Source organism: Leptonychotes weddellii, chromosome 5 (assembly GCF_054177405.1).
Source record: "Leptonychotes weddellii isolate Sample4059 chromosome 5, ASM5417740v2, whole genome shotgun sequence".
NCBI classification, from domain to species: Eukaryota; Metazoa; Chordata; class Mammalia; order Carnivora; family Phocidae; genus Leptonychotes; species Leptonychotes weddellii.
This window is the reverse complement of record NC_138373.1, coordinates 151192847-151217788: the sequence shown is the minus strand read 5'-3', so window position 1 is coordinate 151217788 and position 24942 is coordinate 151192847. Positions and strand designations below refer to the sequence as shown.

The 24942-nt window shown below is 55.8% G+C and overlaps 2 protein-coding genes across 11 annotated transcripts in view; one reads left to right on the top strand and one right to left on the bottom strand.

Moving 5' to 3' along the window:
• The first annotated feature begins 890 nt into the window (after positions 1–890).
• Positions 891–20354, top strand: SUN2 (Sad1 and UNC84 domain containing 2). Of its 7 annotated transcripts, none has more exons than XM_081822475.1 (19): positions 893–1119; positions 3795–3953; positions 4109–4231; positions 4969–5159; positions 5527–5664; positions 6262–6357; positions 6762–6855; positions 7826–7896; positions 10277–10401; positions 12433–12687; positions 13085–13162; positions 13581–13625; positions 14175–14324; positions 14678–14899; positions 15226–15310; positions 15714–15829; positions 15978–16145; positions 16483–16575; positions 17042–17249. In XM_081822475.1, the coding sequence occupies exons 2-19, from the start codon at positions 3832–3834 to the stop codon at positions 17102–17104; spliced, it is 2235 nt and encodes a 744-aa protein (XP_081678601.1). In that variant the 5' UTR covers positions 893–1119; positions 3795–3831; the 3' UTR covers positions 17105–17249. The 7 variants fall into 7 exon arrangements, with proteins under 7 accessions (XP_081678605.1, XP_081678604.1, XP_081678601.1 ...); XM_081822474.1 differs by lacking the exon at positions 17042–17249 and adding an exon at positions 18665–20354 and having other exon boundaries at positions 895–1119; positions 13581–13624; positions 14180–14324; XM_081822480.1 differs by lacking the exon at positions 17042–17249 and adding an exon at positions 18665–20354 and having other exon boundaries at positions 895–1119.
• Positions 18662–24942, bottom strand: part of GTPBP1 (GTP binding protein 1) — a 26438-nt gene continuing 20157 nt past the window's right edge. For all 4 annotated transcript variants that reach the window (XM_081822482.1, XM_081822481.1, XM_031018275.2 and 1 more), the window contains one exon: positions 18662–24240. In XM_081822482.1, coding sequence (XP_081678608.1) covers positions 24148–24240 — 93 coding nt within the window. In that variant the 3' untranslated portion in view covers positions 18662–24147. The remainder of the gene's footprint in view (positions 24241–24942) is intronic.

The window sequence follows — 24942 nt, the reverse complement described above, 5'->3', positions numbered from 1 at the left end:
CCAGCCTTGCCTTCTCAGTATCAAATGCAGCAAACTTCCTCCTTAAAGTGGAGAAAAACTTCTGCAGTGAAACTTGGACCTGGGAGCAGACGGGGAAGTGACGGAGCCTTCTGCCATGTCTGGAATCCCAAAATCAGCCCTAAAGCGGCAAAATCAGACTTGGATGTGAAGAGAATCTCCTAATCTCAATTCTGCCTCTTTCTAGCTGTGACTTTAAGCAAATCCCTTAAAACCTCTCTGAACCTGTTTCCTAATCTCTAAAATGGTTGTAGAAATGCCTTGGCTAAAGGGACAATTACGCATGCGCCAGGCGTTTAGCAAGCCTTCAACAATCCACTAACAATCCACTAAGGGCTAACTATCGCTACCCCTCCAGGTGGGCCTGAGGTCAGGGGTCTTCTACTCTCCTTGCTCCCCACTTCCTTGGGCCATCCTCAGAGAGGCTGTGTCTCCCCAGTCACCCGATGCCTTTAAGGCCCCGGCACCCGGGCTTGCGGAGTCGGCTTGCGGGGCGCTGGGACGCCGCGGCCGGAAGGCCACGGGTGGGGTGAGGCGCACGAGGCCGCGCTCGGAGCCGGATCAGGTGTTTTGAGCCGCCAGGCCGGGAGTCAAGTGCGCAGTCAGGCCCGACCGGGCCCCCACCCGCGGGCTCCAGCAGCGTCCTCCAGCGGCCCGCCGCCGCCCCCGCGCCTCCCACGCGCGGACTCCGGGCAAGGCGCGCCGGGCCACCCCCCTCCGCCACCGCCCACGCGGTGGGAGGAGCGAACCGGGGCCTTTGTGTTCAAACCGCCCAATGGGCGGTGGCAGTGGGCGGTGACGCGGGCGGGGCCTGGCCAATGGGCCGCGGCCTGTCAGCGCTGATTGGCAGGCGCACACATACACACTCGGCCACGCGCGCGGCGGCCGGCCCCACTGGCGCAGCGCGGTTGTGCGCGGGTCGCATTGTCTGCCGCGCCGTCCCGCCCGCTGGCCTCGTCCCGCGCCGCCGCTGCCCGCGCGCCCGGGGCCCCTCACCGAGCACCGCTCGCGGGATTCCGACGCGGGAAGGGGGCGCGCCCGGGCGGCGCAGCGGGCCTCGGACGCCCCCGGCCCCGCACGGAGCAGCCGCGGCAGCAGCAGGTAACCGCCGGCCGTGGGCCTCGGGCGGGTGGACGTGCGGGGCAAGGGTATGTGGGCCGGCCTCGCGCGCCTCCCCGCGGGCCGCCGACTCCCGGGGTCATCGTCGGGCCGCTCCGGCCAGGGCCGAGCTGCCCAGGCCTGCTTCTTCCTCTCCGGGCCAAGCTGGGCCGGGCTCCAGCCCCGCCCGGCGCACGCCCCTGGGCCGGTCGGGAAGGGCCAGCGCCGTGCCGGGGGCCAGCCGCCCTGACTCATCTCCGCAGCCCGCCCACTGGCCAGCCGGGAGGGCGGATGTCTCCAGGCGGGACTTCCCCGGGCACGACCTCCCCGAGAGGAGGGGAGCGAGAGCCGGGCCACCTCCGACCGGCCCAGGGGAGTGCCTGTTTTCGTGCCAGGCAGGCGGTTTCCAGGGACAGGCAGTTCCCTGCCTCTGCCTGTCAGACTCTGGGAATGGGAGGAAGGCCCATTTTGTTCCGTTCTTAAAAAAAGAAGCCAAACAAATAGGAGGCGGGAGTGTGACTTAGAACAGAGTGGCAGGGAAGGCGCGTGGTTGGTTTAAAAAAAAAAAAAAAAAAAAGCAAATGTCTGCAGGTTCAGCCCGGAGGGAAAATGAGGGGAGAAGGGAGTTAGCACCTGGAGCGTTTTACAGGTCCCACGAGGGAAAGTAGTGTGAAAACGCCCCGTGGAAAACGCCCGAGATCTAGGTTAAGTCTGAAGACTGGCTGGTTACTGCCATATAAGTTTGTGGAGGGGGGTGTGGGGGAAGGTGGAGTTGAGAGAAGGATGTGGTTCAGCCCAGAAGTGGGGAGGGATGTTGTGTTTGAGGGTTTCTTAACTGGGGTGTGTGTGTTGGTGAGGGTGGGGTCTATTCTGATATGCAAAAGATTTGAGCTCCTAGAGGCCCTTGTTTTGTTTTGGAGGATTCAGGCCTTGACCTTTCGCATCTTCTGAAACCCAGGCTCAGTTGCAAACTGTTTCGTGATACCAGGACTACAGGAAAGACTGGGAGGGCGGAGGAGGGGACTGCTGACAGTTTTCACCACCCCCTTCCACCCTCCACCCCACACACCTCCCTCTGAATATTTATATTCTTGCCAAGAGAGTTGGCAGAAACATTGTTTTGTTTCTGCCCCAGGGTGAAGGCTTCCTTCCCTTCAGCAGGCAGGGGTTAAGAGGAGGAGCCTGTATGGGCCTCTGGAGCTTTCAGGTGGGGAGGGCAGTCGAGGGGGTGGAATTACCTTATAAGGAGTGGAATATAGAAAAGGACCCAGGCCAACTTCCTGCTTTGGCTACTACCAATTGGTCCCTTTACCAACACAGGCCTAAAACCACGGAGGGATGCTAGGTGGGCATCCTACCTGGGAAGACGCCAGTAAGACCAAGACGTGAGGCTGCTTGTTTTTCAGAAGAGGACTTTCTAGAATTCTCCAGCTGGACTAACCAGAACTTCTGGTTTCCACATCCTTGAGTTGGGAAATATTAGAGTCTATGCCGTTTGTACAACATAGGGACCTAACAGTGTAAAGATCACCCAGGAATATTAGAAGTGATAATAAGTCAAAAGTACTGGGGACTCTTGCGTGGGTCTAAGTATAACAAAGACTTTGTAACATGGGCAGGCAAAGGCACCACGTTGAGACTCCTCACATTGGTCATCTGAGATTTTGAATTTGGGTTTTATATCTGGAAGGCTTATTAATCCTCCTCTGGTTATCAAACGCTGTGTTTTGCCTGGTCTCCTCACCTTGGCCTCCTTTGAGTCCTCGATATCAATTCCAGAGCCTTGATTTCTCACCCCATGTGCTGACTTGTTCCCTCCGGCAGAGACTGACCGAAATCCCACACCTGTCAGATCTACGCTCAAATCCTGAGTCTGTCATTCATAGGCTAGGTGACTGTGGGCAAGGTCACCCATCACCTCCGTGTCCCAGGGTCCTCCCTTGTACAATGGCAGGAATGGTACTTCCCATGTTCACAAGGATCAGAGATGGCTGTGTAAGGAGCCGGTTACCTAGGAGGCATTTAACAAAGTATTCTGTCCTCACCATCACCATCCTACCAGGATGCACTGCTGTTGCTGCACGCTAATCACTGAGGGGACACAGCATGCAGACCCCTTCAGGATGGAGGTGGGGCTTACCAGGAGAAAGGTTTTCTCCAGTCCAAGTTGGATTGGCGCTGTGAATCAATGAGTACAGCCACAAGGAAAAGAAAGTGTGTCCCCTCGAAGAGAAACAGTTGGAATGAGCGCACACATACCTCTAGGGGGAGGGCAGCATGGTGGGATGGCTGGACTGGAGCGTCTGGGTGAGGCAGCAGCGATCAGAGGCATTCAGTGAGCATCTATCGGGTGCCTGTCGTGTTCGACGTGCTCTGCTCCGTGCCGAAGGTTGCAGAAGGTCCGGGTCTGCCTCTCAGGCAGCTCAGCATCAGGTTAACTGAAAACTAGAAAAGCCTGTGGAAAGCACCCAGAGAGGCCACCCGGGTACTAAGTGAGCCCGACGCCGGGCAGGGACTGCGGCGGGGTGGGTGCCGGCAGATGCTTAATAAATGCCTCACGTCTCCACCTCTCAGGCTGGGTTGAATGCACAGGGGGTGGACTGTTTCCTGGGAGCCAGGTCCCCAGAGATGAGCTGAGAACAACCGCAGGCCTCACATGTCCTCCTTTCTCTCCCAAGCGTCTCTCCAGCGGGAGGGTCCCCATCCTACCTCGTCATGTCCCGCCGAAGCCAGCGCCTCACGCGCTACTCCCAGGCTGATGACGATAGCGGCAGCAGCAGCGGAGGGAGTTCGGTGATGGGGAGCCAGAGCACCCTGTTGAAAGACAGTCCTCTCAGGTAGGGGATTACCGTGGATCGCACAGGGCTCGGGCAGGTCTTCCTGTTGCCACCTCAGCGGGCAGAGATCAGATGCCCATCCGGTCGAGGGGGAACCTTCACACCTTTGAGGATGCCAGGACCCAGCACTGCCGCTTCTTCTCACCCTGTTGCAGGCCAGGCTGTTGTCCTCATGTTCGGAGGACAGGCCGCGGGGAGAGGCAGCTTCAAGAACAAGCCAGGCCAGAGCCCCCCAGAGTGCAAGTGGGGTTCACAGGAGCCCCTTCTGCTATGGATAGGTGTGCCCTTCTGACCCTCCGCCCCCGACCCATGTGTACTTTCTGTAAGGCTTCAGCCGGGCCAGCGAAGCCGCCCAGGGGAGGACCAAGTCTGAGGGGCACAGCAAATGAGCTGAAGCAGGTGCCCGCCTCATCCTGCCCGGCTGGCAGATATGGGGCCCAGAGAGCAGCTCACGAGGCTTTGGCTAGTCCTAGGAGGCCAGGTCGGGTTGGTCCGGGTTTTCAGTGGGCGGTAGAAATTTTTTTTTTTTTTTTAAAGATTTTATTTATTTATTTGACAGAGAAGAGACAGTGAGAAAGGGAACACAAGCAGGGGGAGTGGGAGAGGGAGAAACAGACTTCCCGCGGAGCAGGGAGCCCGATGCGGGGCTCGATCGCAGGACCCTGGGATCATGACCTGAGCCGAAGGCAGACGCTTAACGACTGAGCCACCCAGGCACCCCGTGGGCGGTAGAAATTGGTACTGCTTTAAGAAGCAGGAGAAGAAACTTTGACTTTGAAGTTAGGGACCTGGATTTGAATCCTGACTCCATCACTTAACTGCTGGTGAGATTTAGAGCTAATGGGAGCCAAGAGAGCACTTGTGGTTAGCACCCGCAGGAGCCAGGAAGCTGTTGGTTGCCTAGCAACAGGGCTGACCCACTCACTAGAGGCGGGCAGAGCGGCTTGCTTCCCTATTCCTGGCTGGGCTTACCTGCCTGTTCCCGGCCTCTCCCCTCCTGGCTGACCTCCCACAGGACCTTGAAGAGGAAATCCAGCAACATGAAGCGCCTCTCCCCAGCGCCCCAGCTGGGCCCCTCCTCCGACGCACACACCTCCTACTACAGCGAGTCGGTGGTCAGGGAGTCCTACTTTGGTAGCCCCCGGGCCTCCTCCCTGGCCAGGAGCTCCATCCTCGACGACCACCTGCATAGTGACTCCTACTGGAGTGAGTATCTGAGACCTTTCGCCTGGGGCTTTGCTTCCTTTGCTTCTAGTGGAAACTTAAGGTCCAAAATCTCCCCGAGTGGTTTCCTAAGCACTGCTGGGCCAGAGGAGGGGCTCCCCATCTTCAGAAACCCTTAGAAGGGGAGCCGAGTGTCTGAACTCACAGGCCACATCAGACAACGAAGTGGTCATGGAGCTGCTCCAGGCCCAGAGACCCTCCTATGGACCCAGGGAGCTCGGGAGAAGTGAAGGGCAGTCCCATCTGTCCATGAGAGATGCTCCTCAAGGTGTCCGCATGAGGCCGTGTGGCGTAGCCTCCTGGGAGCAGCTCTCGGCCCCCGGAGAACCCCACGTTCTTCCCTCCACAGGTGAGGACTTGCGGGTGGGGAGGAGGAGGGGCACAGGCGGCATGGAGAGCAGCAAACTCAACGGGCTTGCTGAGAACAAGAGCTCCGAGGACTTCCTGGGCTCTTCCTCGGGCTACTCTTCTGAGGATGACTTCGCAGGTAGGTGACGCCTCGGGGATACACTCCAGCAGCTCCTGGGACTGCTGGGGCAGTGATGGGGGAGGCCCAGGGAAGGTGACCCCCTGACCGCCTGAGAGAGCACAGTATCCGGCGGGCGTCTCCACAGGCCAGCCGGGCATCCGCCCCAACCCCCGTGCCACCACGGCTCCCTGAACCGGGCCTGGGGGGCCCTTAACACACCGTGACTGCCCTGTCCCCATCAGTTTGAGCAGCCTGTGGTCAACTCCATCGTGTTTGACTTGTTTCCAGCCAGTACTTAACGTGCGGCTTCACATAGAGGAGGGGCTTGACCCCTTTAGTCTAGTTCTGAACGATGGTTTGAAGGACTGCTGGTGAGGAGAGGGATGCAGACGAGAAGCTCAAAGCAAACAAAATGTCAGAAGCCTACCACTTCATTCCTTTGACAGACGTTTACCGACCTGCTGGGGGCCAGCCTGTGTGACGCTCTGGGGATGCAAAGGAGAATGATAGGTGGTCTCAGCTCACAGTCTAAAGGAGACAACTAATAGGCAGTCTCCATATCCCTGGGCGCGTAAAAGTGAGGACAGACTGAGTGTGGCCTCTCTGTCCCTGCAGGATACTCGGAGACTGACCACCGTGATTCAGGTTCACGGTTAAGGAACGCCATCTCCTGGGCAGCCTCTTGTTTCTGGACGCTTGTCACTTCTCCAGGTGGGTGCTGGCTATTCTGTGCACGATTATTTCCATTCTCTATAGCAGCCCCTTCTCCCCGCTTCTCCCTGTGGTTGGGCAGCCCACCAAGAGACCATAGGACCATCAGGGAAAGCTCATTCTAGAATAATCACTGGAGACCAGGAGCCATAGTAACACTCTAGCATTCTCGGGTGGAGGGGCAGGAGGAGCTGCAGAGCCGGATGGAGGATGTTGGCAGACCAGGCAGGTGGGATCAGAGGGACGGGGTGGCCTCGGACAGGACAGAGGTGCTCTGGCAGCTCAGAGTTGGGGGTGGGGGCGGGGGCAGAGAGGGCGGCAGGTGGACAGAGCGGTGCTCTGAACCATGACCTGCAGGCCTCTGGCTCAGGGTGACACTTGGGCCTTGCCGGTCCCTCTTGTAGGCCGGCTCTTTGGCCTCCTCTACTGGTGGGTTGGCACCACCTGGTATCGCCTGACGACAGCTGCCTCTCTTCTCGATGTCTTCGTTTTAACCAGGTGAGCGAGACCCCCACTTTGACAATGAATCCGGAAGGCCTGGGACGGAAGGGACCCATAAAGCTCCTAAACCCCTAGATGTCATCTCTCTGAAGGTGGTTGTCCCAGTTCACGGGTAGCTTTTATCAGTGAGCAGGGCGCAGACTCCCCAGAGCCCCTCTTTGCCTGACAGATGATGGGACTGAGTCAGGTGTTTTCCAAACCAATAGCTCTCTTCAGGGAGTATTCTGGAATTACGGGTTCCTGTTTCTTAGATTCTTCCTGCTAAATGCCAGCCCCGTCTGGCCACTTCTGTGTCTGCCGAGCCTGGCCTTCCTCCTGCTGGTCAGGTTTTAGGCTCCGGCCAACAAGTGGTGTTGCCAAGAAAGTTGGGTTTCCCTCTTGACCCCGTGGCAGTCTAGAACCCAGTGTTCTCCGAGGCATGTTCAGAAGCCAGGAATAGGTGCTGTGTGAGGATGCTGTGGGTTTCTTTCCCAAGTCCCTGAGCCAGCAGAGCCCGGAAAGAAGACTGAGCCAGGAAGTCCGGGTCCTCGGGCCGTAGTCCTGGCTGGGTGTTTGGCCAGCTGTGCTGAGAGGGGCAAGGATGGACCTGTATCACCAGAAGAAGGTTCCTCACTTTTCTAAAAGAAAACATTGTTTAGGGAGTTCTGGTTTTTTTTTTCCTAGAATTGCTTGCTTAGAGGACCTCTGTATATGAAAATTTCAGGTTTTTCAAGACCCCATGTTTTTAAGTAACATCAATAAAATTCAGAGAGTCCGAATTCTCCCCATTATTCCAAGACCTACAGGTAAAGCTCTAAAGTGTCCAGCCCTGGGGAGATGAGACACTTCAGGGCACCCCACTCCAACTCTAGTTTAGCACTCAGGAAAAGCCTCTGCAGACTCCCTGTGGGGATAAAGAGGCCCGAATGCCCTCTTGACACCTCCGCCGCTGCCCCCCCCCCCCCCGCTGTCCCCTCCTGTGGTCCAGGCGCTTCTCGTCTGTGAAGACATTCCTATGGTTCCTCTTGCTGCTGCTGCTCATGACCGGCCTGACCTATGGTGAGCTTGCCCGGGGCTGCAGGGGAGGGGTAGGATGAGCATGCTGGGCCGAAATGGCGCTGGCGTGCCAGAGGGGCAGGGCAGGGTGGGGTGGGGGCTGGCGCTGAGTGGAGATGTGAAAACCACAGGGACTGTGATGACCTACAGGAAAGGGAAGGAGGCAGGATGAGTGGGATCAGACTGAGCCTGGGCAGCTCCCAAGCCCCAGGCCAGTCCTGTCTGGCTCTCCTGGGTCCTCACTGACCCATGCAGCATTCTCAGGGTGCCCAGTGGGTGAGAGGGGATATGCCCCAGTCCACTGACCTGGTCCTGTTTGGGGGCCTGCTCTGGACTGCCTGGCATGTCTAGAGCATTCTTGGAGCCACCTGGCTCAGGACATGCCCTAATACAGCAGCACTGGGGTAAAAGCCAGGATCTTGACACTGTTATTAGTAGTCCTTTTCCCTCCATTTGAAAGCAGGACATCGTCTGGGTGAGTGAATTCGTCTTACGACGTCAAGTTCAATCTTTAGCTATCTTTGAGATCAAAACAAAGTAGTAAAGAGAAGCATGCTCTTTTATACTAATATAGCTCATTTATAAAGTGTTTGACATTGTTCCAGTCTCTATCCTACGACTATTTTGTGTGTTTTACATAGTTGTAATAATTGTGTGTATATATTTTGTGTTCAGCTTGTAATCTGACAATATCATAGGAGTCTCACAATTCCATAGGAGTTGTCTCTATGGCCCCCAGCCTGTTTTAATGATTGTACCAATCTACAATTAATTGATAGAGACCATGCCTTATTTTTTTTAGAGTTGATTTTTTTAAGTTTTTATTTATTTATTTGAGAGAGAGACACAGATTGAGGGGGGAGGAGAGGGACAAGCAGACTCCCCGATGAGCAGGGAGCCCCAGGTGGGGCTCGATCCCAGGACCCTGGGATCATAACCTGAGCCGAAAGCAGATGCTTAACGGGCTGAGCCATCCAGGTGCCCCTAGAGTTGGTTTTATAGGTTTAGCATCTACTCAACTTGTATTTACTGAATAGCAAGGTAGAAAATTTTTCCAAGTGTTGATTTCCTTTTCGTTTGCTGTTACAAGAACAGCTTGTTCATGTCCAGTGGAAACTGGGCATCACCCTTAAAATAAGAATGATCCTTTACAGTTGTATAGTGCTTTGTTCATGAGTTACCTCCGATAATTTGAGTTTCACCGCAGCCTCGTGGGGTCGATGGAGCTGAGTCCCAGTGGCATCTCTCACGAAGAGATGTGAGATGCGTGTGGAGAGTCTGAAAGGCGGGGGGAGTGGCCCGTTTCGGGAGGGGAGTGCATGAAGTGAGGCGCGTCCAGAGGGACTGACTGAAAGCCTGGTGGGCGTGTGATTCCCGCTGCACTTGCTCCCAGCCAGTGACTGAGTGGCAGGTGTGGTCCTACCCGGATGGAGATGCATGCAGCTTTTCAGATGCCCTCATCCCCACACACACACATGCATGTGCATAACTCAGGAGTAAACGCATCACAAGCAGATGACCCCTAAAGCAAGATGCAAGTGTCCCTGTGGCTGTAGCACCCTCTCTTAGCAGGTGTCTTGTTTTAGTGATTCTCAATCACAGTAGTCCATGAGAGTTACCTGGGGAGCTTGTTTTTCTTTTTTATAAGTAGGCTCCATGCCCAGCATGGAGCCCAATGCTGGGCTTGAACTCATGACCCTGAGATCAAGAGTCAGACACTTAACCAACTGAGCCACCCAGGGGCCCCTCCTGAGGAGCTTTTAAGACTCACCTACAGGGACAGTGCAGTGGCTCGGTTGGGCATCCAACTCTTGGTTTCGGCTTAGGTCATGATCTTGGGCTCGTGGAATCAAGCCCCGCATCAGGCTCCGCGCCTCTGCACGGAGTCTGCTTCTCCCTTTCCCTCTGCTCCTCCCCCAACTCTCTCTTTCTCTAAGTAAGTAAAATCTTTCACCTCACCTACAGAAGGATCCCCCAGACCAGTGAATTCATGCTCTAGAGAGAGTGGGGTCAGATACTGGGTATTTTAAAAGCTTCCTGGGTGATTCTGATGGACATTCGGGAGTGGCCTCTGGTTCTACCGCTGGATCATCCCTAGCTTATTAGAGCCATGTTCTCTGAGTTTTGCCATCCAGAGAAAGATGAGGGTTCCTGAGAGATGTGAGAACGCATATACTCTGGGACTGTCGGGTGGAAGTTACCGCCTCAAAGAATGATGGGAACCTCCATTCCACCATCCCTCCATCCCTTCCAGAAGAAATGCAGCTCACAGGAATGAGACAGGCTGCTAATAACCCGTGTTGATTAGGCTGCCCTCTTCAGCAGCTTGTGCCTTCCTGCTCTTGGCCACTGGCCTGGATAACCCCCTCTCCTCTGTGGACAGGCGCTTGGTATTTCTACCCGTATGGGCTGCAGACATTCCACCCTGCTGTGGTTTCCTGGTGGGCAGCGAAGAGCAGCGGCAGACAGCAGGATGTGTGCGAGTCCAGAGACTCCTCCCACTTCCAGGTGAGGATCTGAGGGTCGCGGGTCCTCGCTCTGCCTGTGTTTGTAGTTGATTTCCCTGCCCTTACACCTTACATACAGGGCTGAGAAGAGGCGTCGTCCTCGCTGATAAACTGCCTTGTCTCCCAGGACACCCCTTTCTATACTGTTTGGGGTGCAGGTCCTGGGGGAGCAGTTTGCTTGTGCTTAAATAGGACTTCAAACCGTCCCAAAGTTAGTTGCCGTCTTAAGCACAGAAAACCGAAGGAAAAAGAATGAGACCAATCGTTTTGTCTACTTTTATTCCTTTGTAATATAATTTCATAAATATTTACTAAGCATCTTCTACGAATAAGGTGATATGTTGGTCAGTTACCAATTACCATAAGTAAATCACCCCTAAAATCAGTGCCTTAAAACTACAAGCATTTGATTAGCTCACGAGTCTGGGGCTCCTCTGGGTGGCTTCTCTGGTCTAAGCAAGGACCGGCTAATCTAGGCTGGGCTCCCTTGTGTGTCTGCAGCTGGCTGTGCACCACACCTGCTTTTCTCGTCCAGCAGGCTAGCCTGAGCTTGTTCTCATAGCAGCTGACCATGGTTCCATGAGAGCAGAATCAGGCCTACATTCAGAACTGTCCCTTCCACCACATTCTAGGCCGAAGGCAGTCTCAAAGCCAGGCTACATTCCAAGAGGGGGACATAGACTCCACCTGCAAGCCCACACTGCGGAGGGTGTGGATACAGGGCAGAGGGTAGAACGGGGGCCAGTTTTGCAGCCCAGGCTGTGTCCTCAAGGAGCCTGCAGTCCAGTGGGGGTGACAAGTGCCCAGATAACCAGAATGTGTGCGTGTGACAATGAAAATTTAAAATTCTTTTTTTTTAAAGATTCCATCCATTTATTTGAGAGAGAGAGAATGAGAGAGAGCACATGAGAGAGGGGAGGGTCAGAGGGAGAAGCAGACTCCCCGCTGAGCGGGGAGCCCAATGTGGGACTCGATCCCGGGACTCCAGGATCATGACCTGAGCCGAAGGCAGTCGCTCAACCAACTGAGCCACCCAGGTGCCCCGAAAATTTAAAATTCTTTACTCCCTAAATATATTTGAATTTTGCTTGCATCTTGCTGAATCTAATTGGGTAACACATTTTTAACCATTTATGTTGGTGGATATTACTTTTCTCACCATCTTGTTATTTCATAAAATAATAACCTATTTTGGCAATATAACTTTCCTTTTTGTAATCATTAGTAAAGATGTTAAATACAATTTCAGGACCACCTTTTCTGTGCAAAGGGGGAGTATATCTTTGTACTTGCTTACATTTGCATAAAGACATGAATGAAAATCGTTGCTTGGTTTGGGAGCAGGTGGTGGTTGAGAGCACCAGGTGGATAGGGACACAGGTTAGAATAACTTACTGTTTGCTTTTTGAGTCCTGCAAATGTACCTATTTAAAAAATTTTAAAAATCAGAAGCAACTTCTGTGCTTAGGAGGTTCCTGTCTTTAACTGACAGTTGACAGATTATATCTTCCCTTGGCAAAGATTTTTGTTTTTAAGCCAGGAAGTTTCTAAAAATTCATACCATGCTATCAGGTGCAACCCTCAAGTCCAAACAACTTCTATTTTCTCTGTGGGCCCTCCAATTAAAGAGAAGAAAAGAAAGCCTTTTCAAATTATTTTGTCTTTTAGCCCTAGTTCTCTTGGACAGACTTAGTGGGAGCTGCTGAAGTCAGCAGCTGAACCCCTCGGCCCCTCGCTTTCTGGCATGCGCACCCATGTAGCAGAGGGAAGGGGGCTGGGGTCAGCCCAGCAGGCCACACAGTCCCCTGCGGCTCCCTCCTTGCTATGTCCCCGCTCACCTGGCCCACACCCACTCCTCCTTGGGGATCAGACCCTTCCGGGCCACGTGTGTCCAGCATCCTGTGCCGCACGGTCACCACACGTCAGCAGCCTTAGGGCACCCGGGCTCCCTGCTGGCGTCCTCCCCTACCTGCGGGGCACAGAGCATCCTCTGTCACTCACCTCCGTGGCTTTTCCCTCCCCACCCCGCCAGGCTGAGCAGCGCATCTTGTCCCGGGTCCACTCTCTGGAGCGGCGTCTGGAAGCTCTCGCTGCTGAATTTTCCTCCAACTGGCAGAAGGAGGCTATGCGGCTGGAGCGGCTGGAGCTGCGGCAGGGAGCCGCTGGTGGGGGAGGCCACGTGGGCCTGAGCCAGGACGACACCCTGGCGCTTCTGGAGGGGCTAGTGAGCCGCCGTGAGGCTGCCCTGAAGGAGGACTTCCGCAGGGACACCGCCGCTCGGATCCAGGTCTCCGAACGGGAGCGGAGTAGCGTTTGGGTGGCGCGGTGGGTGTATGGGATGGAGGGGCAAGGCCCTGCGCACCCTGACATGACAGAGACAGCAGTGTGTCACTTGGCAGTTACCTTCTCTAAGCCTTAGTTCCCTGTAAAACGGAGGCTCTCGTGTTTACCCTTGCACCCCCACCCAGTCGTGCGAGCGCAAGACTGTAGAGTGCCTGGCACAAGAGGTGTGCAGTAAGATCCAGGGAGTCTTGCGTGTTCCCGAGGAGCACTGGAGAAGAAGGGCCAGGAGCTGAAGTTCGCAGTCAGACAGGCCTGGTTCAAGTTCCCATCTGACCCCCTACTGGCTAAGTTCCCTCTGCCTGTAACTCCGGAAAGTCCTCAGCCTCTCTCTCCTCTGACAGGAAGAACTGGTCACCCTGAGAGCAGAGCATCAACAAGACTCTGAAGACCTCTTTAAGAAAATTGTCCAGGCTTCCCAGGTCGGTGGGGCCCTTATCCAGTTCAACATCTGCTCTTGGGCTGAGACAGCGTAGATCTCCCGAAGGGCCTGCTTAGACACCAGATGGGGGGGTAGAGTCCCCTAACTTCTGCGAGGGCCAAACCCACGGGCTCTGGAATGCTTTGCAGGGACGCGCTGGGGCATGCTTGAGGAAGGGGGGCTTTCAGGAGGTCTGTTGTGCTGGGTATAACATGCCGAGTGAATGAATGAGTGAATGAATGAATGCCGAAGTGTGCCAGGAGGGAGACTCTCTTGGGGACCTTGACCAGGAGGTGTTTAAGGTTTGCCAGGGTGGGGCTGTAGTGAAACAAAGACTCCAAAGGGAACAGATCCTGCTCCGGGAGACCGGTTGCTGTGAGCTTGGCATTTGTTGTATCTGTGCCTTCTTCTCGCTACAGGAGTCTGAGGCTCGACTCCAGCAGCTGAAGTCTGAGTGGCAAAGGTAATGGGCACTGCCATCTGGCCTAGGCCTGCTCCTCCCTGCTCCTTCCCCCCACACCCAGGCAGGCCTGGGGAGCAGAGCCTCAGAGCAGAGAGGGGATGGCTGAAACCTAGCTCAGGAACACCTGCTTAGAGCCTGTCCTTAAGATGCAAGAGAGGTTGGGTATAGGAGGCACTGCAGGAGAATTGGGATTTGTGGGTTTGGGTGTAGACATGCCATTTTTTCTGTACACACTCATGTAGGCTGCCTTCCCATACCCCAGACATGCGTATGTGTGGAGGGTGGGAGAGGCCGAGGCAGAGTGAATTATGGATCTGGGGTTAGAAAGGGAACAGGGTAAGAATTTATTCCTTGGGATAAGCAAACCAGTTCGTAGGCGCCGGGGCTGTGGTCCCCAGGCCAGGGTCCCCAGGTGTAGGCCTTGCGTGCACCTGCGGGTGATGAGCACACACTTCTATTGGGAGCCAACGAGGGGATCCTCTTGTGTTTCTCAGCACGGCCTCACCCCTCACCAGGGAGCCAAGGCTTATACTTTTCTCCTCTCTTCGGGAGTAGGATGACCCAAGAGGCCTTCCAAGAGAACTCCATGAAGGAGCTGGGGCGGCTGGAGGGCCAGCTGGCAGCCCTGAGCCTGAAGCAGAGCTCCATGGCAGACCAAGTGGGCCTCCTGCCCCAGCAGCTGCAGGCCGTGAGGGATGACGTAAGTTGGAACCACCCAAGTCCCCTGCTGAACACCCTGTCCTCGGAGGGCATCTGTCCTAGGAGCCCATATGGCAAAGAGCCTATTTGTCCAGCCGCCCCCTGCTTGGGACTTGGCACAAATGCTGGCTTTCTTTGACCAGAGTTCTTCAGTTTTGTTTTCAATAACGTGGAGGGTTGTGCATAACTCTTTCCTCCGTGTGGGTTAGCAGGATTTGCTGGCCCAGCCCTCCCCTCCCAGGCTTGTGCTCCTTCCCTACCCCTTCTACTCAAGCCAGGCACCACCCTGCCCTGGCCTGGGGCACCAGAGCAACACTGTCCCTGTGAGCCTCTCAGAGACTTTTCGGTCCCCAGGTGGAGTCTCAGTTCCCCGCCTGGGTCAGTCAGTTCCTTCTCCGAGGTGGAGGAACCCGCACGGGGCTCCTTCAGCGAGAGGAGATGCAAGCTCAGCTGCAGGAGCTGGAGAGCAAGATCCTTGCCCACGTAGCCGAGATGCAGGGCAAGTCAGCGAGGGAGGCCGCGGCCAGCCTGGGGCTGACGCTGCAGAAGGAAGGCGTGATCGGGGTGACAGAGGAGGTAAGGACTGTGTGGTCCCTGGAACAGCCCCACCCCCTGACACGGTGTTCTCTTCCCTGGGAGCCATAGACCTGCACAGTCCCAACTCTGCCGGCTTCCTGGTATATTCCAAGGCCTAAGGGTTAGCTACCTTACCTCTCAACATGCAAGAGGCTCTGATGTTGGCTTTGGGGCTGGTGGGGGTGGGGGTGGGGGGACACCTAGGGAAGTGGCGTGTGTGGCTGGATGCCAGTGTGTGGTGCAGGATAGGGGGGTCCCCCAGTAGTAGGGGCTTAAGGGTGGGCAAGTCTGCTTCACCTGGCAGCCGTCCTGGGTGCTTCTTTTAGCAGGTGCAGCGCATTGTAAACCAGGCCCTGAAGCGCTACAGTGAGGACCGCATCGGGATGGTGGACTACGCTCTGGAATCAGGAGGTGTGTGTGCACTCTCCCCCCTTTGCAGAGCCTTTGTCCTGCTGCTGGCCAGGTCCCCGTGCTGGCTGGCCCTCTGGCATCGGCCGGGTCAGCCATGTTGCTAGGCGAGTGGAGCTTGAGATCAGCACACATCACTCACAATGAAGGCAAGTGAAGAAGCTTAGGAGAAGTCTGGATGAACTGAACACCACTGTTGGCCAGGGAGAGGCTGACGTTTACAGTTATTCTGTAGTTGGATATAGTTGAGGTACACAGACTAGGCCCGGGGCATCTGCCCTCCATCCTCAGAGAGGACATGGCAATAGCCGTCCCCACCTGGGTTCCCTGGGCTGGTGAGATGCACTGGTGTCTGGGTTGCCCACCCTCCCTCCCCTGCCCACACTGCCTTGCTTTCCTGTCTTAGGGGCTAGTGTTATCAGCACCCGGTGTTCCGAGACCTATGAGACCAAGACGGCCCTCCTCAGCCTCTTCGGCATCCCCCTGTGGTACCACTCGCAGTCACCCCGAGTCATTCTCCAGGTAGGCACCCAAAGAGGGCAGCAGCAGGGGCCCCGAGCAGTCACCTGTGTAGCTGGGGGACTCCCATCCTGGGGTCAGCAAAAGCTGTGCTCAGGGTGGGCTATCTTTGTCACCAGCCCTACGCTGACCCAGCTTCCTTCCCCTCCAGCCAGACGTGCACCCAGGCAACTGCTGGGCCTTCCAGGGGCCCCAGGGCTTTGCCGTGGTTCGCCTCTCTGCCCGCATCCGCCCCACTGCTGTCACCTTAGAGCATGTCCCCAAGTCCTTGTCGCCCAACAGCACCATCTCCAGTGCCCCCAAGGACTTCTCCATCTTTGTGAGTACCTGTGGGGGGCCAGGGGGGCTACAGGACCCTGTGAGCCTCTACCGAGGACCAAGCTGGGATCTATTCTTTGGCTGGGAAGAAAGGAGCATATCTGGAAGAGAGAGCAGCAGGGTGGGAAATGGTACCTAAGTCCCAGTTATCTTAGGCTGCACTGGAAGAAACCGGGTCCAGGGCTCAGGCCCCCTACAGTCTCACTAAGGCTGCTGCCTGATCTGCTAGTGTGGGAAGGGACCAGTATGGGAACAGGAAGGGAGAACATTCCTCCCTGGGGGGGCCGGGGCGCTTGTCTAGTGCAAGATCTTCCCGCCATCCCTTGTTCTCTTTTCAGGGGTTTGATGAAGACCTGCAGCAAGAGGGGACACTTCTTGGCCAGTTCACCTACGACCAGGATGGGGAGCCCATTCAGACCTTCTATTTTCAGGTACAAGATTCTGCTCTGCTAGCAGACGTGGCGTACTCACTTCCCCAACCACTCAGCAGACAGTTTCTGAGCACTCACCCTGGGCCGGGCACTGGGGGCTCAGGGCAAGAAAAAGTGCAACCCCTGCCTTCCGAGAGCTCAAGGTAGGGAACAGGGACAGCTGTCCAAGTGGGACGAGAGAGGCACCACCTAGATGTCAGCACAGGGGAGGGTCCCATCCCAGACAGGGAGCATGGAAAAGGCTGCCCAGAAAGGGCAGTTGTCTGAGGGTGATCCAGCTGGGCCTCAGGTGGTGCAGCATGGCTAGGGCACGCAGGGAGGGCGCTTGCCTCAACCTGAGTGGGCATCAGTCTCCCAGGCCCTTGTTAGAAATGCAGATTCCCAGTCTCCACCCCAGGAGATAGGCTCCCAGGTTCCAACAGCCCTAAGGAATCAATGTTCTTTTTTTTTTTTTTTTTTTTTTAAGATTTTATTTGAGGGCGCCTGGGTGGCTCAGTCGTTAAGCGACTGCCTTCGGCTCAGGTCATGATCCCAGGGTCCTGGGATCGAGCCTCGCGTCGGGCTCCCTGCTCGGCGGGAAGCCTGCTTCTCCCTCTCCCACTCCCCCTGCTTGTGTTCCCTCTCTCGCTGTGTCGCTCTCTGTCAAATAAATAAATAAAACCTTAAAAAAAAAATTTTATTTGAGAGAGAGTGCACATGAGTGGCGGGGGGGAGGGCAAGAAGAGGGAGAAACAGACTCCCTACTGAGCAGGGAACTCAATGCAGGGCTCAATCCCAGGACCCCGGGATCGTGACCTGTATCCGAAGGCAGCTACTTAACCGACTGAGCCACCCAGGCGCCCCAGGAATCAATATTCTAACAAGCAGCCCAGATGACTGCTATGCAGGGGGCTTGAGAGCTACACCAGGGGTGAAGAATTGGATGAGGTGGCAAAGGGACAGTGGCAGGAAGGGAGGCTGGAGAGAGGCAGGCCTGGCTACCAGGCCAAAGACTTCTGGCCCTGATGGGCACTGCCATGTTTTCGGCAGAGAAGTGACAATACCTTGTTGTAAGATCACTGTGACCATGCGGAAATGGTGAATTTAGGGGACAAGACCAGTCAGGAAGTGGCTGCAGAGAGAGGGTGTGAGGAGGGAGAGGTGGATACACAGTTGGGAAGCCAAGGGTCAGGCTGGACAGAAGTGGGGAAGGGGGAAGAAGGGGATGGCTTCCAGAGGTGCCAAGAGGCAGGCTAATGCAGGGGGGGTTTGGCCACCAAGTCTGAGGCACCTGTGGGATGGTCCAGTGGAGGGATCAGGGGAACTAGACACAAAGACTGAGCGGTCAGCTCCAGGGTGGTAACTGAGCCAGCGGAGTGCTCAGGGATGGGTGTAGACTGAACCTTTAGGAGAAGGTAGAGGACAAGAGGCTGTGTGGAAGGCCAGAAGGAGACAAGAAGAATAGGAAAGCACTGTGCCTACTGGCATCAAATCAGGGGAAATTTGCTCCAAAAGCTCACTCAAAAATTGTGGCCTTTTTGAGCAAAGAGAACCAGAGGCCTGGGATCGAGCCCCACATTGGGCTCCCTGCTCAGCGGGAAGCCTGCTTCTCCCTCTCCCACTCCCCCTGCTTGTGTTCCCTCTCTGTCAAATAAATAAATAAAGTTAAAAAAAAAACAAAAACAAAACCAGAGGCCTGATGAGAACTTGAGAGAGAATAACTCTGCCTAATTCAGAGTAAAAGGATTCTTTTCCAGCGTCAACATCTATCAAACCCTCCACAACGGTAATTCTGTCCACTGACAGTAATAGCTCCTATGAATCTGTCAGTTTGGGATGAATTTCGCTGGTCCTCAGCTACACGGCCATTTGTATGTGGCTGTGGGGTCAGTGGCCCCTGGAGGACCTCTGAAGCCCCTGGAGCTCCTTGGCTCATAGGCTGGAAACTGCTTCATGGTCTGATGATGGGAGCTTGGAAGCCCACTTCTCTGTAGAGGCCCGTGGTGGGGGGCGGTGCATCTGACCCTGGGGGTGGCTGTCTCCCTTCCTGCCCTCCTGTCAGTGAAGTTTGAGGACTTGGCCACTCCTAACCTCTCCTTTCTCTACCCAGGACACTAAAATGGCCACATACCAGGTGGTAGAGCTACGGATCTTGACTAACTGGGGCCATCCCGAGTATACCTGCATCTACCGCTTCCGGGTGCATGGGGAACCCACCCACTAGGCCTTTTCTGTACTGCAGCCAGCCAGCTGGGAGTCCAGCCTCTCTCAGCACGTGCCCCCTTCTCTGGGAGTGGGAGAGCAGCACCCTGCCACTTCCCCACATGCTTGACCAGCGCACGGACTTCCAGGAGCAAGAACCCCTGGCCTGATGGAGCTGAGAACATATAGGGCTTTCCTAGCAGCGGGACAGCTCAAGGTGGACAGCAAGCTCCAGTGTCCCTTTTCTTTGTCCTCCTTGTGCCAGGCATGGGGTGTCTACTTCACCCTCTTGGGATGGTGTATATATGTAGCATATTGTGGGGGATTGAAAGACAGGGAGAGAGGCAATGAGTGGACATGTTCCAGCAAAGGTGGGTGAAACCTGTCTGCCCCTTAAACAGGATGGGGGCTGGCACCCAGGGAGCTGCTGATGGTAGGTGTGTGAATGAAGCAGGTGCCAAAGCCGTGGGTGGGCTATAAGTGAGGGCCTGGGGCAAGTGAGCTGCCCTCATCCGCAGGCAGGGAAGTGAGGTCCTCTGGGAGGAAAGTGCTCGTGGTGCAGGTTGGGACTGAGCCCCAGTCAGGAAGCTCCTAGAAGAGCCCGGCTGCCCTGTACAAGAAGTCTAGTGCCATCAACCTAAGGGAGCTTGACCCATGAGGTCCCCCAAAGGCCTCGCTACACTGTATTTGGTCTGGGTCACAGTGGGCGGTTGGGCTTCCCATGCCCTCGAGGGTCTGACTCCTGTGAGCCTCTGAGGGGCCAGGAGGCCAACCTGTAGGATTCCCACTCTGCTGGGACTAGTTGCTTTCTCTCGCTCTCCTGATGCTGGGACCAGGGCCCACTCTGCTCCCCATTCCTGCTAGGGCCTACCTGTGCCCCAGAGCAAGCTTGTCACATTCCCCCAGGGTGAAGGGAGCCTAGACCAGTTTGAGGCCATAAGCAGCTGGGGTAAGCTTAAAAGGATGAGGAGCAGGGTATTCCCTAGGCTCTTGCGGTGGTCCAAAGAGTATGATGGTAACATTCAAGGTGTCATGGTGGGAAGAGGTCTGTCTACTGTGGGCCCCCATCCTAGTCAGGCCCCTGACTATAAGGGCCCCTGATCCTCAGCTACCCCCTTGGGACTCTTTCAAGCTCTTGCTCAGATTGTTTCCTTTCTGGTTCATTTTCTATGGGGGGGTGGCATTCGGGGGTGGTGGGCAGCAGGGAGATAGGGCTTTTAGACCCAAGCAGGCCTGCTGTATTATGTATATATTTTTCAAGGTCTGATTTTTAACTGAAAAGCTTTGGGCTTGATTCCTAGCCCCGTTCTGTGGGGCACTGGCTGATTTCAGTTCCTTGTAACTCAGCTGCCGTGAGGGGCTGCTGTGGAGGCAGGTGCCCCAGGAGCAGGGCTGAGCCCCAAATGGGCTCGTAGGAGAGGAAGCTGGAAGGAAGAGGAGGCCCAAGGCCACCTCTGGTCCTCTGGCAGTGGCCCCATCCCAGACAACCAGGTTTCGTTTTGCGCTCTCCTGTCACAAATGCTGCACTATTGGTTCTGAATTTTTTATCTCCAGATTCTAATTTATGCCTATGCAAAAAAAATAAATTATGCCCAGGATTCATGGCGTGTGTAGTTTTTTATCTGGCCCTGGCACAGGGACTCTGCTCTTGGGAAAACAAAAGAATGAACTCTGAACCAAAACAATGCCCCAAAGACTTACCCCTGAACTTCAGAAACCCAGGCTTCTCCACTAAAACCCAGCTGGGATGAAGAACGGGGCTTAAGGCTGGCCCTGCTCTGGGATTCTGGGCTCAGGGGAGAGAAAGGGAGATGAAGAAAGAAGGGAGGTGGCTTTATTAGCCCTCCTAGACATCCCAGTAGGAAGTGGGCAGCTTTGCCTGCCTCTCGGTGTCACTTGAGCAGAAGGTAGACGAATCTACCTGTTTCACTACTGACCACGTCTGCCTTCAGTGTGGGACTGGACTCCACAGTAGGAACTGGACATTTGTCCCTTGTTCCTGTGCTGGGATAGCACAAGGAGAAGGGTCCCCTGAAGAGCCAGAACCTGCCAGCTCAGAGGAACAGGTCCTGGCCCTTCCCTGCCAATATGTCCCCAGATTCAGTGCCTCCAATAAGCTGCTTGAAGGGCCAGGGGTGGTTCCACAAACACGCTTTCCAACATACTCTGCTCCTGACCATGGCACCTGACCCAGGGCTGGTCCCCACCATATCTAAGAAAACAGAGGCTGGGATGGGTCAGGAGGGGAGGGGTTAGGGATAAACTGCCACAGGAGAGGGTACCAGGTACAGTGTAAATCCAGCCCTGAGGCCTTGGGCCAGTTAACCCCTCACCCCTCTATGCCAGGAAAGAGCTGGTCCTATGGCTCACCCCCAGTGACCACTCCCATTTTCCCTATTTCACTCAACACCTGCTCTGCATCTAGAACGTCTCTCAACAAAGGAGCTATCCCCCAGCTGCACCACTAAATGAGTGCCTGGAACTTACCACAGTCAGGGCTCAGTGCCCCTGGTTGTGCCCTCCAGGCCAGACATGTACCCTCTGCCCATCTACACATGTTCAAATCCTGACCCCTCAAGGCACAGCTCTCACCCCATTTTCTCCATGCCCCATGCCCCCAAACCTGTGTTTCCCCCTGCACCATGGCATAGTCCCATTCCCTTATTCTGGGCCAGGGAGGCCAATAAGCCAGAACAGGGGTCCTAACCGAACTAGACGCCACAAATGCTAGCTGTGCATACAGAAAGGTCAGGATCAGTCGTTCGAGATGATTAACAACTTTATTCTTTATCAGCTATAAAAGGGCTGGTGTTTTGTTCCAAAGTGAGAGTCGGTAGGGCTGAGACCCGTAGAGGACCTGTGGAGTCCCTGTTAATGACAGTAAAACACTGTATTCAGTCAGCCCCTGCTAGCAGGCGTGGGTCTGGTGACCACTGAGATCCAAACCAACCTCCTGCGCGTCTGAGGGCAGAGGCCAGGGTGGAGACCACAGCTTCCAAATGTAAAGAAAGTGGTTATGCTCTTAGTGGCAAAAGAGTTCAAACAAGGTCCCACCCTAGTGAAGTCCTGTGGAAACACGGGCTCCACAGCACCTGCCATGGGGACAGAGAGCAGAGGGGTGCTCAACGCTGCAGCCTTCCTCTTGCGAAGGTACCAGTGGGCAACAGCCCCTATAAGCAGGACCAGAGTCAAAAAGCAAGAAGGAACTAGCACACAAAGGACAGGCAGGGGCCCAAGGCCACTGGGCAGAGCGGCCGCCTACTGACGGCTGGGGCTGAGGGCTGGTGCGGGCAGGAACGTGCCCAATGGTGGCGCTGTTCCTCCGAGCTTCAGTTGCCTTAACTAGAAAAAGGGACCGCCACCTCTCTCCTAGATGACAGCTTCAAAATGAAAGCGCCTAAGTGAGGGAGACATCCAGCACAGACACATGTCAACGCCCCCTTTCTCCCTGCACGCCTGCCCACTGCCCCGAGGACCTTGGAGCCGGCGCGGCGGGCAGCAGCAGGGGGACCAGTCCGCGGCGCCTCCCACAGGCTGGTACATCAGAGCCTCACCACACGCTCTCTCGCTGAAGCCTCACAACCACCACGACACAGGCATTTGTTTACCTCTCGCTCTAGATGAGGAATAGGTTCAGGGAAGACTGGCAACTTGTCCCGTGTCACATCTGCCAGAGGAGCCTGCATTTTGAAGCCACGCGTGTCTGAGAGAAGCTGGGCTCCTCCCGCCCCCGCCCTGCGCTGCAGCTGGGGGCTCGGGGGCAGGCACAGCCAGCACTCCCCGTGGCGGCACCTCCACCTGGGGGGCCGGGGCAGGGAACAGGACACCGTCAACTTGGAACAAACTTTTATTTTTTGTGCTGGTCTGGTCAGTCCATGGCCATGGGTCAGTGGTAACTGGAAATAGCTGGAAGGAGGGGAGGTGAGGGGACCAGCAGTCCAGAAGCAGGAAGAATGAAGGACGGTTGGGGATGGGAGGGAGGCAAGGCTGAGGAAGGACCCAGCCAGCTGGGTGTCTGCCCTGGCTAGAAAGAACACATCTCCACCCACCAGTCCACCCTAAAACCAGGGCTTCTGGCCACAGCTCGGGCCAGGCTGGTGTGGGCCCCACACTGCCGTCGCTGGCCTGAGTGACCCTGACCCCACCCCCACCCCAGGCAGTGAATCTTCCAGAGGGGTTAATGCTCTGTGCTGGGCCTAGAACAATCTTTTTCACTACCCTTACCTGCCCTCCCCACACCCCAAATGGGGCTTCCAAAACTGGGGCTCAGGCCCTTCCCTGTTGTGCTCCTGTAGCAGCCATGCTGGGGCAACATGGTGGGGCTGCAGTGGGGAAGAAGGGGTTCCAGTCCTGGCCTGGCTCAGAGGAACACCTCACACCCCCACCAACAGGAGGTGCTGGTGAGCGGGACCCAGAGCAAGCCAATCCCAGTCCAGGTCATTAGTGCCCCAAGGCCCAATAAGATTCATAGAAAGTTCAAGGGCCAGAGCCCCCAGCTCAAAATCAGCACAATGGGAGTTGCCCTGGCCTGGCCAGGCAAACACAGGATTGTCTCCAAGGGGAAAGGAAAACCACCATTTGTCTTTGGGTCAGTGGCAAGGGTCAGAGTTAGGGGCAGGGAGGTTCCTACAACCCAAGTGCCACTCCCCTCCACACATCTAGAGGCTACAGCTTAAGAGATTTTGGCATTACCTGTTTTGGGGCTTAAGGGGGCGGGGAGAAGGAGGAGAGAGAGAAAAGGAGGCTACCACTCTCCATTCTGCTAAAAGCCCCCCAGTCGCAGAAGGAAGGCTCCCTGCTCTGGCAGCAGCACTTACGAAGCCCCTAAGCCCCGAGTCTGGCTCTGTGGAGGGCTCTGGGTGCAGAGGAGTGAGCACAGGGGAGGAGGGTGCTCTTCAGCTCCTGAAAGCCCCTAAAGGTTGTCAGACACACAGACGGATGGACAGATGGGCAGGCAGCCAGCTCCTGGAGGCTGGTGGCCAGCCACAGAGGAAAAAAGGAGAAAGACTGCCAGGGCCCTGACCAGCTACACTTCTGCACCCCCCACACACACGCGCGCGCGCACGCGCACCCACACATACACACACACACACACACACTAACGAGAGAATAAAAAGAATAAAAACTAAGGGCCCAGGTGTACAAAAAATGTGAGTAAGGAAGAAGGCAGGGAAGAAGGTGGATGATGGTCAGTCCTCCAGAAGTCTGGCCACCTTCCTCAGCTTATAAATTACAACCCCCCTGGAAAATGGGGGCAGAGGGTGGGGAATGATGAGGCTCCGCTGTGGCCTGGGGGAGGGCGGGTGGTGATCAGAGCTGCTCTGGCCCACGTGGTAGAACAGTGGCCAGAGTACAAGGATCCCTTGGGTGGTGGGGGTGGGCCGGGGAGATTCAGCAGCCGCTGGCAGGAGTCACGCAGGCCCCCTGGGACTTCACTTTGTGACGCTGGCCCCCCCGTCGCCGGCCCCCGCTGCTGGGCTTGGGCTGAAAGGGAGAAAGAAGGAGCTTGAGAAGTAGTGGCCCACTGGGAGCAGGGTAGGACAGCAGAGGGGCAAGGTGGCAGGAAAAGGGGTAGGAGAAAAGCAAGCAGGCAGGACGGTCCCAGCCTAGCCTGAGCAGTCATCTACTACTTGGAGCATGGCACTCCTCCTCTGTCAGATGGAGCCAGCACCCATCCTAGCAAGTGGGGCACACGTGAGATGGTGTGAGACAGAGCCGTTCCGAGAAGCACAAGGAGAGCAGGAACCAACACCTGCCCCCGCGGATAGGTAGAAAGAGAAAGGCTCAATGTGGGAGAGAGAACAGAAAGGACAGGTCCAGAGAGAAGTTTCCTTCTCCCAAGAGGGGTCAGATGGAGAAGACCCTAGAAGGAGCAACATGAGGGGGTGCCAGGACAGAACCAGGGGAAAGAGCTAAAGGGAGATGCTGAGTGAGAACCACACTGATACGGGGTCCAAGGCCACCAATGCCCACCCAGGAGGACCCACTAAGGCAGCGCCTTTCCAACAACCTTCTGGACTGCCACACACACATCCCACTCCCACAGACCGCACGCACTCTTACTTGGGAGATGGAAACCCTGACATTTTTCTATTGCTTCATTAATACCAAATGCTAATCAGGACCAACTAAATCAGCTTTAAGCAGGCCATAGCTCAAAGATTGGAAAATACTGCCCTAAGAGAC